Source organism: Oryx dammah, unplaced genomic scaffold (assembly GCF_014754425.2).
Source record: "Oryx dammah isolate SB20612 unplaced genomic scaffold, SCBI_Odam_1.1 HiC_scaffold_24, whole genome shotgun sequence".
Taxonomy (NCBI): domain Eukaryota; kingdom Metazoa; phylum Chordata; class Mammalia; order Artiodactyla; family Bovidae; genus Oryx; species Oryx dammah.
This window is the reverse complement of record NW_024070208.1, coordinates 83,120,127-83,132,381: the sequence shown is the minus strand read 5'-3', so window position 1 is coordinate 83,132,381 and position 12,255 is coordinate 83,120,127. Positions and strand designations below refer to the sequence as shown.

General features: G+C 52.9%; 1 protein-coding gene across 1 annotated transcript in view; it reads left to right on the top strand.

The window, feature by feature from the left end:
* The window catches only part of COL4A1 (collagen type IV alpha 1 chain), a 77,574-nt gene extending 66,557 nt beyond the window's left edge, over positions 1-11,017 (top strand). Inside the window, exons 46-51 of the mRNA XM_040267449.1 lie at positions 263-361; positions 1,246-1,458; positions 2,606-2,783; positions 6,101-6,215; positions 7,119-7,291; positions 9,627-11,017. Of these exons, the coding sequence (XP_040123383.1) occupies positions 263-361; positions 1,246-1,458; positions 2,606-2,783; positions 6,101-6,215; positions 7,119-7,291; positions 9,627-9,708 (860 nt within the window). The 3' untranslated portion in view covers positions 9,709-11,017. The remainder of the gene's footprint in view (positions 1-262; positions 362-1,245; positions 1,459-2,605; positions 2,784-6,100; positions 6,216-7,118; positions 7,292-9,626) is intronic.
* The last annotated feature ends 1,238 nt before the right edge of the window (positions 11,018-12,255 follow it).

Genomic DNA, 12,255 nt, shown 5'->3' with positions numbered 1-12,255 from the left:
GATGAGCAGACCCCGTGCAGGGAGAAGCCGGGGAGAACCCCGGGCCCCGTGATGCCCAGACCCTGTGCAGGGGTCGGTCTGGCCGTGGCCTCTGCGGCGTGCGTGTCACCCTTCGGGCTTTTGGAGAAAGTTTCCCGCCTGTGGTCCCAGGCCCTGTGCTGGCATCTGCGGAGGCCAGAGAAGACATTTCAAAGGGGGAGGAGGTGCAGCCCGTGGATGGCTCTCCACGGGCAGATCCTGACTCCTCTCTCCTCTCACTCAGGTGTGACGGGATCCGTGGGCTTGCCTGGGCCCCCAGGCGAGCCCGGCTTTGACGGCGCCCCCGGCCAGAAAGGAGAGACAGGGCCCTTCGGCCCTCCCGGTAGGTGTGCTGTCTCCTCCCAGCGCCCCTGCCCCTTTGCTGCGTCTTCCGGTTCGAAGCCTCAGGCCCGGGCGTGCAAAAACCTGCAGCAGAACGCATTTCTGGAAAGACTTCCAGAGGAGTCTGTTTCTTAGGAAAAACAGAATCTCACGGTGGGCCTGAGGGCTGTCATCATCCTTTTCTGGGTCAGGAGACTGTTGGTCAGAGCCCGGTGTCTTCCCGACGTGGACGTGACTGAGAGAAGGCCAGTAGATGGCCCTGCGTGGTTTCCGAAGGGTCTGTGGCTCAAATTTGCCATCGCAGCAGTGGGCAAAGGGGAGCAGATGACGCCGTGTTGGCCAGAAGGCCGCTGGCTGCTCCTGGTTCAAGTTGAGCTGCTTCCCGAGAGGTGGGAACTCAGAGGTCCCATCACAGCTGAGAAGCCAGAGGCCAAAGGTGCCACTGAGTGCTCAGAGGGCCCAGCCCAGCAGGAGGGCCTGGGCAGGCCACGTGGTCGCCCCCAAAGATGGGAGGACACCCGGCAAGGAGCTTCCTTCCTGCCCTGTTTCTGCAGGCGGCCTGGGGCCACTGAGGCTGGGACGCTACCTTCCGAGGAGATTGTCTTAATAATTGTATGATAATCCTCGCCCACGGGAGCCCCCAGTGCTGAAAGAATACAGATCACGTGGTTTATTCCTGTCTCCATGCTTTCGTGTATTCCATTTATTCAGTGAACTGAGCTCTTTGAGCGTCTCTTTGCCCCAAGCATGGTGCTTTTAACCCGTCCTGAGGTAGGATGCAGAGAGGAGCGGCCGAGGCTGCAGGCTGGAGGCGGTGGCCGGCGGTGGCCGTGCCAACTCTCGCCTGTGCGTAACTAAGGAAGTGGCTTCCCTTCCGTCTTGCAGGTCCACGAGGCTTCCCGGGTCCGCCCGGCCCCGACGGGCTGCCGGGGTCCATGGGTCCCCCGGGCACCCCGTCAGTCGATCACGGCTTCCTTGTGACCCGGCACAGTCAGACGACAGACGACCCCCAGTGCCCTCCCGGGACCAAAATCCTCTACCACGGCTACTCTTTGCTCTACGTGCAAGGCAACGAGCGGGCGCACGGCCAGGACTTGGGTGAGGCCCCTAAGATGTGTGCGTTCGTTCTGTGGTGCGTCTCCGGTGCTGGGCGGTGCCGGGCTGTGTTCCTCTCCAGTCCTGTGGTCCGAGGTGTCGCCAAGACCTAATTAAGGGGAATAGCCCTGTTTCCCTCCATCCTTACCAAAAGTGAAAGTGAAGTCGCTCAGTCGTGTCTGACTCTTAGCGACCCCATGGACTGCAGCCCCCCAGGCTCCTCCATCCATGGGATTTTCCAGGCAAGAGTACTGGAGTAGGGTGCCATCGCCTTCTCCGATCCTTACCAAAGGCCACCGTATTACTAATGGGGAGCCAGGCAATCGTAAAGGCTGACTCTCCAAAAAAGTTTAATAGAACTTTTGACCTCTTCCTCAAGTGATCAGATAGGATTAAGATTTCTGGGGTAAACATGAACAGTTTGCATTCATCATCATAAAACAGAGCAGCTTTACTGTTGCTCTTTTTTAAAAAAGTCCATGTTTTCTTGGCCAAACTCCTTTGCATGTGCTGATCTCTGTCCTGTAAGCTTAGGTGGGCAGAGGATCACGTGTGCCATCGCTGTCTTAGCCCCTCCGGATCTGCCCCTCCGGATCTGCCCCTCCACGCTGTGTTTCAGTGTTGTGCACCTGCCTCTAACCTTCGTGGAGGTTGGGAACATGTAGAAAGACAGCTCTGCATTCTATCAGAAACGGTGTCCAGTGAGTTACTCGGCTGTTGTAGAAGGAGCTTCACATTAAATTCCTTCTGGAGTTCAGTCCAGGGAAAGGTTTCTCTCTCGATGAACCGTTTTGTTTCCATTCAGCAAAACGTCCTGCTAATTCTTGATAGCCTCCTATTGGCTTTTAATTTAATGCTCGTTTCCAATCATACTAGAGTGTTTATTTCACTGTTTATTTCCTCCTTTCTGTAATTTTGCACATCTTTATTTCCATCTTAACATGTGCGGAGGATGGATGTCTGTTTTAATTTCAAGCGTGTTTGTTTCCATCTTAACGGAGGTGTAGGATAGAGGCCTGTCTTTAATTTCAAGCATGTTCTTTTCCATCTTCACTCATGTGGAGGCCGTCTGTCGTCTGTGCTAGCTGGCTCTTGCAGTCTGCCCCAAGGCAGGCTGTCAGTGGTAACCCGAGGCCCTTTCCCCGCGCAGGCACGGCGGGCAGCTGCCTGCGGAAGTTCAGCACCATGCCCTTCCTCTTCTGTAACATCAACAACGTCTGCAACTTCGCCTCCCGCAACGACTACTCGTACTGGCTGTCCACGCCGGAGCCCATGCCCATGTCCATGGCCCCCATCACCGGGGAAAACATCCGGCCCTTCATCAGCAGGTGAGTCCAGCCCGTCGGAGCAGACGCACGGTTGAGGGAGAAAGGCCCCATGTCCTCAGGGCGGAGGTTATTTTTTTGTTTTCCCTTCTTCCCCCATTGAATTCTTTACCATTCTATTTACTGATTGTGATACCTGAGCTTTGTGATAGAAATCATCCATGCAGAGGATTGGATGTAACAGTCAGTTATCCTCTTAAAAATTTTGTGCAAACCCTGGGTGAGATAGAACACATCTCGTGTGACTTGCTGGGATGACCCCCTTCCCTGAATTCCCGCAAACATGGGAACATCTTCATTGCTTTTTTCTTTCTTAAGGTGTATATTTTTGGAATCACTCCCTACCCCCATGAAGTTTAAAAAAAAATTATTTTTGATCATAGTAAAATACACCTAACATAAAATTCACCATCTTAGCCATTTTTAAGTGTGTGGTTCAGTGGTACTAAATGTAGGAACTCAACTCTGGGTGTGAGGGAGTCCTCAAGAAATTGTGACACCTCGGATACAGAGTATGTCTGTGCTTTATGCATAAGGAGATTACACTGATGTACTGTGTCCACTAACGTGTATGTTCTGAGAATTTTCTTATTCTCCTCCACTCCACCAGTGTTTGCGCCCTGAAGGTAATATTGTCCCCACTGAGAATGCATATGTTTGAGTGACTTCCCAAATTAAGTGCTTGCCACACTAATTAATATCTGGGGTATGTTTTCAAGTCCCCAAGAATCTGCCTGGTAGGAAATAAAATGGGAAACTGAAATTATTATGACTGAAAAGTACACAGTTGTCTTATCTTTGCTTCTTTCCTTCTAATTAAAAAGCTGCTTCCTTAGCTGCACTCAGAAGTAATAGAACAGAGGCAAATGTATGAATTTGTTTCACTGAGAAGCTAGTCTTCTACATGAGAAGATAAGAGAGGATAAAAAGAATGACAAGGTGGGCCAAGTTTGCCTTAGCAGAGTGAGAAGGAGAAAGAACATAAGCTTTTCTGTGTTTCTTTTAAGGAAATAGCAGCTTCTGAACAGGAGGAGAGATGTAACGGTGCTGGCTGAGGGGTGTCTGCAGTCAGAAGTTGGGGCTGGGTGCGTGGTGACCACCTGGTCCCCAGATGGTCACTGCGGGCTTCAAGGGAGCCGGTCAGTTATAGGGTCTGGGGCTCCATCACATGGAAGGCTGGTCCAGATCAGTGTTCTTAAAAGAACCTACCATGTGGACCTGGAGCAGAAAGGCTGGGAGATGCCTATTAGAAAAGTCAGGTTTTTGAAGGCCTTATATACAACCACTTGCTTTTGAGCCGTAAGAAAACTCACCTCCTGGACACTGAAATGGGAGCTTCCCGAGAGGCCCCTCTCAAAACAGATGTCCTTCTGCGCATCGGGGGTGCCTGTGGGCTGTTCTGTGTCGAGACTTTTCATGCTCAGAACCACGTCAGGTGCATGAGAACGAGAACTAACCGCCTTTGTGTTTCTGTTTAGCTTTCCATGGACCACAGGTAGATCGTGATTTTCGTTTTTGTTTCCTATTTACTGTCTTGGCAGACTTGACATGGACCTTAATTTGGCTGGGACACGGGTGCTCCGGGATGAGTTAGGACGTTCCAGAAACCAGTCCAGGCGTAGGCTAGGTCTGGGACTTGCTCTTCCCTGGGGACCCATCGCCACGAGTTGTTTAAATGGCCCAGTGCCGCCTGTTTCAGCGCTTTCACAGCTCCTTGCTGGCTGACCCACAGACTCTGAGCCTGAGAGACCTTTAAGGCACACCCTTCAGGTCACCGCTCTGAAAGCATGGGTATCTGCATCCCCTCTGGGGATCATGCCACCTGCTTCTCCCGGGCACCCGGCTCCCGTGGTCACTTTAACTTGGCGGTTTCTGACGACCTCTCAAAACTCACAGGTTCTTTCCAAGGCCTTTCCTTTGGGGATGTCCTAAAGCTTAATTTCAGAAAGAATTAACAACACAAAATCCCTCCTCTCCAGCAGAAGGAGCAGCAGGCTCTCTGCTGCCACCCTGACGCAAGCTTCCAGGCACTTTCTGACTTTCTGCAGATGTGAGGCATGCACAGCTGTGGGTTGTTTAATTGCCCCAGAGCACAGGCGTCTGGTCTGAGAGCAGGGGCTGAGCTCCGATTCTGCCTCACACACTCACTCTGGTCTCAGGCTCTCAGGAGTAACATGGAGAAGGAGGCTTACGAATTTCAAGGGGCGACACAGCTCATTAGACCTGCGACTCTCTGTCCCGGAACACCCATCTGACGGGGTTGAGACCGCGTCTCTGCAGCAGCTTGAATCCGCCAGCCCAGCAGAGGCTGACGCAAGCCCCTTTCCTCCACACTGTGTGTCTGCTCCCGGGCCTGGCAGGCAGACGGTGGCAGGTGTGAAAGGCCAATTTCAGTAGCTGTTGTTTAATTGAGCCCTTTAATTCATCTGCATTTGTGTGAATAAAACAGAAGTGGCACAACACACACACATCTGGGGAAGGCCGAGCGGCTCACTCCGGCCTGTTCCCGCCTCTCGTCTGTTTTCGTGCAGATGTTCCAGCGTAGCTAGGCGTATTAACATCATTGCAGTCATTTATCAGCATTGTTGGCTCTGTTCATCCTGGGACTTGAATGTGGTGACTGCTCTTGCTTATTTTTTAACAAACCATGATCCACCATCAGAGGGTCTCTTGGTAGAGCAGGTGCCAGTCAGAACATTCTGGGTCCAGCCCCGGGCAGGTCTCCTCACTGGTCTGTTGGCTCCAGGTCTGGACAGTCTCTGGAAGGAGGCGCACGTGGACCACCGGCCCTGGGTTCATTGTTTTTCTTGGTTACTGTAATTCAGCAAATGTTCTTACATTGAAGATGATTCAGGGCTTAAAACAAATTGCCGTGTTCCAGAAGCGCTGGCCCTTGAACGGCACCGTCTCCTTTTTCTTGGGCACTCCGTGTGTTTGCTGAGGTCTGTGCTCATCACTAAAACGCCGGAGGATGCTGTGGGACGCAAAGGAGACACAGACGTCTCCTGCGGCCCCAGCTCCCCCGGGAGACGGGCCCTGTTACAACCTGGCTCCGGGTTGCCTTCCCTTATAACAGAGCAGATGAGGAAATGACAAGTGTTGAGTGTGGCTCGGAGTGTACTATTTAAGCACCGAGGCAACTCTGTCAAATCAGGGAGAAGCCCTGGGCCTCAGAGTCCAAGCGGGGGTACCTGCTCCGTTTGATAAGATGTCACTGGACCGGAAGGACTGAGCGTAGGGCTGGAGAGCGGATGCCGGGGAGGGTGAGCAGGTGGGGCTCCTTGCGCTGCGCTGAGGGTCTCGGCTCCGGCTCCTCGCAGGTGCGCCGTGTGTGAGGCTCCAGCCATGGTGATGGCCGTGCACAGCCAGACCATCCAGATTCCGCAGTGCCCCGCCGGCTGGTCCTCGCTCTGGATCGGCTACTCCTTCGTGATGGTGAGTGTTCGGAGCAGCTCCGAGTTTCCCCCAGAGAGACGCCTGTGACTCCCCCACCTCTCCTCTCTGGCTTCCGCCCTCACTGCTGGGACGCCCTGCAAAGTGTCCCCAGGAGCCTGGCCCCCTCTGCTGGGAGGGGACAGTGCGGCCGGGGCAGGGGGTGGTGTCCAGCGCCAGCCCAGAGCTCTCCTCTTCCTTGGAGAGGCTGTTCTGGGATGACCGGATAAGACACTGAGTTGGACCATCCCTGGGGGAAGCAGGGGATTGGGGGGGTCCCATGGGGGAGGGCTCCAATCTCAGCTTTGCCTGGGAGGTGTGATCATGGTCAGGTCTGGAACGTTCTGGGACCCTGGGGTCCTAGTCTGGGAATCAAGAGCATTAGCTTTGTCCTCAGAGGTCCCTTCTGGCTCTAAATCCAGAGTCCGCTTTTCTTGTGTCTGAAATAGCCGTCCTGGGCATTTGAACAAACAGTTACCGTAGTAGTTTTCCTTCCTCTTTTTCTCTTAAGTTTTTCCTTTTTAAAGAAAAGAAAAAAGGATCCTTTTTCTTGACCTTATAAAAGCACACGTAATGTCTAACGTAGCAAATAAAGGATCTTCGTGGTCCTGTATCAGTTTGGGTAGAAAGTCTGAGGCCACAGCAGTTGCTCCCAGCATCCTTTGCACGGCCTGGCTGCCATCGCAGGCCCCGAGTTAGAAGAGGTTTCAGCGTTCTGCAGAGAGAAGAGTCAGGACGGCGTTTGTTTCAGTGCTGACGAAACTGGTCATCTCCCATCTCGGCCGTCAGCTGGTTCCTGGCGCTGGGTGCACGTGGCCTGAGGCCACGGGGAGGTGTGGGTGCCTGTGAGTGGCTGCAGGAGAGGCACCCCGATCCCCGCTGACTCACGGTCCTGTCTCCCTGCAGCACACCAGCGCCGGGGCTGAAGGCTCTGGCCAAGCCCTCGCCTCCCCCGGCTCGTGTCTGGAGGAGTTCAGAAGTGCCCCCTTCATCGAGTGCCACGGCCGCGGAACCTGCAATTACTACGCAAACGCTTACAGCTTTTGGCTTGCCACGATAGAGCGGAGTGAGATGTTCAAGTAAGTGGCTCTGGCCCCGCCCCCTCAGAGGCTTTTTTTTACAATCAGCTGTGATCCCACGTGACCAGTGCAGAGTCCCAGAGACGGTTCTCCAGCAGTCCTTAGGGACAATCCTTGTTCCACATGTAAGAATGAATCCGTGAGTCTGTTCTATGGGGGCGGGTAACCGAGACCGTTTTCAGAGGTGGAGCTCAGGTGACAGGCTTCATTCCTTCATTGCTGAAGAACCAGGAAAGAGGAAAGGTCGGTTTCCAAAGTGAATCCACAGCAGCATCATTAAGACAGATCTTCAGACAGAGCATTTTAGACATGGCACCTTTGACCAGCAGGGAGAGTGCAAATAACCTTCGTTTTCCCGGTGTCTATAAGGCTGAACTGGGCGTATGTGTCGTGAGTCGCCAGTGACTGCTTTTTAGGCCTGCACGGAGGAAAATTAATTTCAGCACAAATTGCAGCCAAAATAGATAGGGAGGGACTTGTCTTTCTTTTCCACTAACAAAATCCACCTTTAAAACAATGGTCTCGAGTGGCCGCTGACCTCGAGTTAGTCTGGAGCGGGGCCTGGTCTGTACTGGACGAGAACACATAAAGAGGCGTCTGTGCTGTACTTAGTACCTGCAGGAGCTGATGCGGGGCGCCGAAGGGTCTGAACAATTACTTACTGTTCTTTCCCCCAAATAAGGACATCTCAGCCTTGGAAATGAGCGCTTCTGTCTTTACCTTTTCGGACAGCATCCTGCAGACCTCTTCTGTGACCCTGCCTCTTTCTAGCTTAGATCATAAGGGTGAAGCACCATCTTCACTATTCGTAAATTTCCAAGCATCAGGAAAGAGCCAGGGGCCTTTCTAGCAGCTCACACGACACTTTATAGGCCGCTGGGAACTTGTTCTCAACTCTGACTTGACAGTTAGCTCCCGAAATGAGCACCAGTTCCTGGGGCTGCCCATTAAAGGGTTAAATAGGTAACAATGGTCCCCCCACAAACCAGTAGCCTGGTACAATTAGTTCAAATGTCTTCTTAAACAAGACTACATGAGGTCCCATTCATTTAAAGAATTTGGAGGCACTAGGATTTTCACCAATTTTGCTAATGTAAACCGCCTCAATTTTTGGACAAGGTACTCTTATTATACGGGCTTCCCTTGTGGCTCAGCTGGTAAAGACTCTGCCTGCAATGCGGGAGACCTGGGTTCGATCCCTGGGTTGGGAAGATCCCCTGGAGAAGGGAAAGGCAACCCACTCCAATATTCTGGCCTGGAGAATTCCATGGACAGAGGAGCCTGGCGGGCTGTATTCTGTGAGGTCACAGAGAGTTGGACACAAAGCGACTCAGCACACATACTCCTATTATATGGCCACTTTAATTTTAAAAAGATTTGATGAGTACATGCTTTAGGTCAGACTTCACTTTTCAATCGTCAAAGGACAGAATTCCTAGGATCAGGAAGCATTTGGAACAGTAAATGTCTTCCCCTCTCTTTGGCCTCCAGTGAGACCACCAGCATGAACATCTTTGCAAAGTTATGAAAGTATTTTGAGGCCTGACTGATTTTCCCAGATTTGTTGTTCATCTTGTCATTCAGTGATGATTTAACGGGCTTCCCTGTGGCTCAATCAGCCCGCCTGCGATGCAGGAGACCTGGGTTCGATCACTGGGTTGGGAAGATTCCCTGGAAAAGGGAAAGGCTACCCACCCCAGTATTCTGGCCTGGAGAGTTCCGTGGACTGTATAGTCTGTGGGATTGCAAAGAACTGGACGTGCCCTTCGGATCTGTGTGTGTGAAGAGAAGAAGAATATTTTCTCAGTCTTGGGGTGTTTATAATCGAGTTGAGAGCAGAAGTTTGATGCTGGCGTTCGAGGAGGCTGGGGTGGGGGTGGTCCGTGGTGGGCCGTGGCTGAGACTTCGGACTCAGACCGACCTGGGTGACTCTGGGCGTGCTCTCACTCCCTGGGGACGGGAGGCAGACGATAACGCGCAGGCGTTGCCGGGGCCCCGGGATTCGCCCCGCGTGGGCCCCGCCCAGAGGCAGGGCGGAGCCTGGGTCTCCGGGGTTCTCCGGGCCCCGCCCAGAGGCAGGGCGGAGCCTGGGGCTCCTTGGGGGCTCCGGGCCCCGCCCAGAGGCAGGGCGGAGCCTGGGGCTCCGGGGTTCTCCAGGCCCCGCCCAGAGGCAGGGCGGAGCCTGGGGCTCCTTGGGGGCTCCGGGCCCCGCCCAGAGGCAGGGCGGAGCCTGGGGCTCCGGGGTTCTCCGGGCCCCGCCCAGAGGCAGGGCGGAGCCTGGGGCTCCGGCGGCCGGGAGGCGGCGCGGTGACCCGGCCCCTGTGCCGCGTTGCAGGAAGCCCACGCCGTCCACGCTGAAGGCCGGGGAGCTGCGCACGCACGTCAGCCGGTGCCAGGTATGCCTGCGGAGGACATGACGGAGCCGGCCCGCAGCCGCGTCACGAATGGTGCTACTCCCTCCCCCCCTCCTCCTAACAGCAACGAGCTCTAGAAGTATAGCCCGTGTACCTCACTGTCCATACGAAACCACAAGGTGCCCGATAGGAACCTGCCAGACTAACACGCCCTGCTTCCTTGGCCTCTGCTGCTGAAGGAGAACCGAGTCCACGATGAGCTGCCTGTAGAGGCGCCCCCGGGCGCTCCCGATGCAATAAAGAGCATGTCTGCCCTCGAGTCCGCTGCACTCCTGTGTGACGTGAGACCCCCCAGAAAACCAAAGGGTGCTAGGAGGGGGGCGGGGCTTCCATCCTGGGGGCAGCCCCTTGGCGTCCCGGCGTCTTGACAGATCCGTTCCACCCCCAGACGGACGGGCTGTTGAGGTCACTGTCGAGCCGTCTCAGAATTCAGGCTCCCTCGGTCTGTCCAAGTACTGGCCGTGTGGAGCCGATGGCCGGGCCCTCCCGGTGGAAGGACGGGCCGGCAGCCCTGTCTTCCGACCGCCCCTTCCCTCCAAAGAAAAATGTCGGTCTTTCTGCTCCGTGTGGTACTACGCAGCTGCTCTTGCAGAAATCACAGATTTCCTGTGGAATAAAGGTGGTCCCCAAAGTAGGCAGAAAGGAAATATATATATATTTTAGTAATTTATATAGATGTCAGCAATTAGGCAGGTCAAGCTGTAGTTTCATTTCCACTGTTAAAATAAAGCTTACATAGTTTCTTTAAAAGCCTGTGTTGTCCTTTAACAGTGTTTTTTTAAACACTAGGGTATTGAATGTGAAACACCAATTTTCATTGTTCACCTCGAAACCAAAAGTTGTGTATTGCCAAAGCCAAACCCAGGTTCACGGACGTGGTGTCTGTTACAGGGAGACATGTCCTTTCAGCTTCTTGTTTTTCTTCTGTATGAGATGTCTTCAGGGTTTTAAACACTAATCACAAACTGAATGACTTGACTTCAAAAGCAACAGCCTTGAAAGGCCTTCAGCTTAAGAGCACCCGCGTTCTGCGGCCTGGTGTGAGAAGCAGCTCTGTCCAAGCAGAATGTCAGTGTTGTTACTTGTAGGCACATTCAGGCGCTCCCTTGGGTTCTTGTGAGCTGTGTTCAGACTTCAGCAGGGGAGCAAATGGATTGCAGGGGAGCAGAATTGGACCACTGTGCCTGAAATGACATTTTACTCCAAGTCTCCAAAACGTTTTTAAGACTACTAAGGCCTTCTGTGTAATTCCTTTAAATGTGTATTTCTTAAAAATTCAAATTTGTAATAAAATTATTTGTATAAAAATTAAGCTTTTATTAATTTGTTGCTAGTTTTGCCACAGAAACCTCACAGGAAAGTTTACTGCACAAGCCACTAATAAATCTGTAAGCTCTGCATGCCTTAGACCATATTTATTTTGCAGTTCTTCCAGATGAGTCATGGACTATCATTTACAGAAATAACTACAAAGGAAAAAAAGTATGGTCTTCTTCATCCCTCCCTCCTTCTCTCCCATCTGTCCATCTGGGCCGCCATCCTCCCATCCACCCCCCCAACCCATCCTTCCATCCACCCACCCATCCATCCTCCCATCCATCCACCCACCCATCCTTCCATCCATCCATCACCCACCCATCCTTCCATCCATCCACCCACCCATCCATCCATCACCCACCCACCCATCCACCCATCCTTCCATCCATCCACCCATCCTTCCATCCATCTTTCCATCCATCTACCCACTCATCCTTACATCCACTCTCCCATCAACCCACCCATCCTTCCAGCCATCAACTCACCAATTCTTCCACCCATCTATCCATCTATCCATCCTCCCACCCATCATTTCATCCATCCACCCCATCCATTCATCTCTCCATCCTCTCCATCCGCCCATCCACCCTTCCATTCACCCACTTCATCATTCATATACTGTGTGCCTCCTGTTTACCAGATACCAGGTTAAGTACAGGATAAATGAAAGTGAATAATATGAAGCCTTTAAGAAATGTTCTATTTTTAAAAAATCACTGTGGAAGGAACCTGTCACTTATCAAGAGTGTGAAATGAGGTTATAGATCTGAAAACTATACTCTCACAATAGGTGGGAGTCACGTGGAGAGTTGGGTTACAGTTGAGGATCATGAGAGGTGCCTTGAAGGTGTGTCCGTGAGGGATGAGATGGAGTGAGAAACGCACACAGTGAGCTGTGGGCCCAGGTTCATCCCCCGTCCAGGCTGCAGGCGAGGCGGGGGGCGGTGTCCGAGCGCACAGACCCTCCTGGGACGAGCGCAAGGGCCCTTTCCTCTCTCTCTGCATCTTCCTGCCACTCCTTGCTCTAAATCATCCTGAGGGCACATCTCTGCTTGGCCTCCTTTTGACTTGCACGAGAACTTTCCCTAAGCTCAATTCACACAGTGCAAACAAGGCGTTCAGTTGGATTAGACCTGAGATGATCACTCCGTGGTATTAGAAGGTGTTCCTGGGCTCACTTTTGAGTACATGGATTGTGGGAAAATCACGCTCCAGCCTTCTCATCCTCCTCAG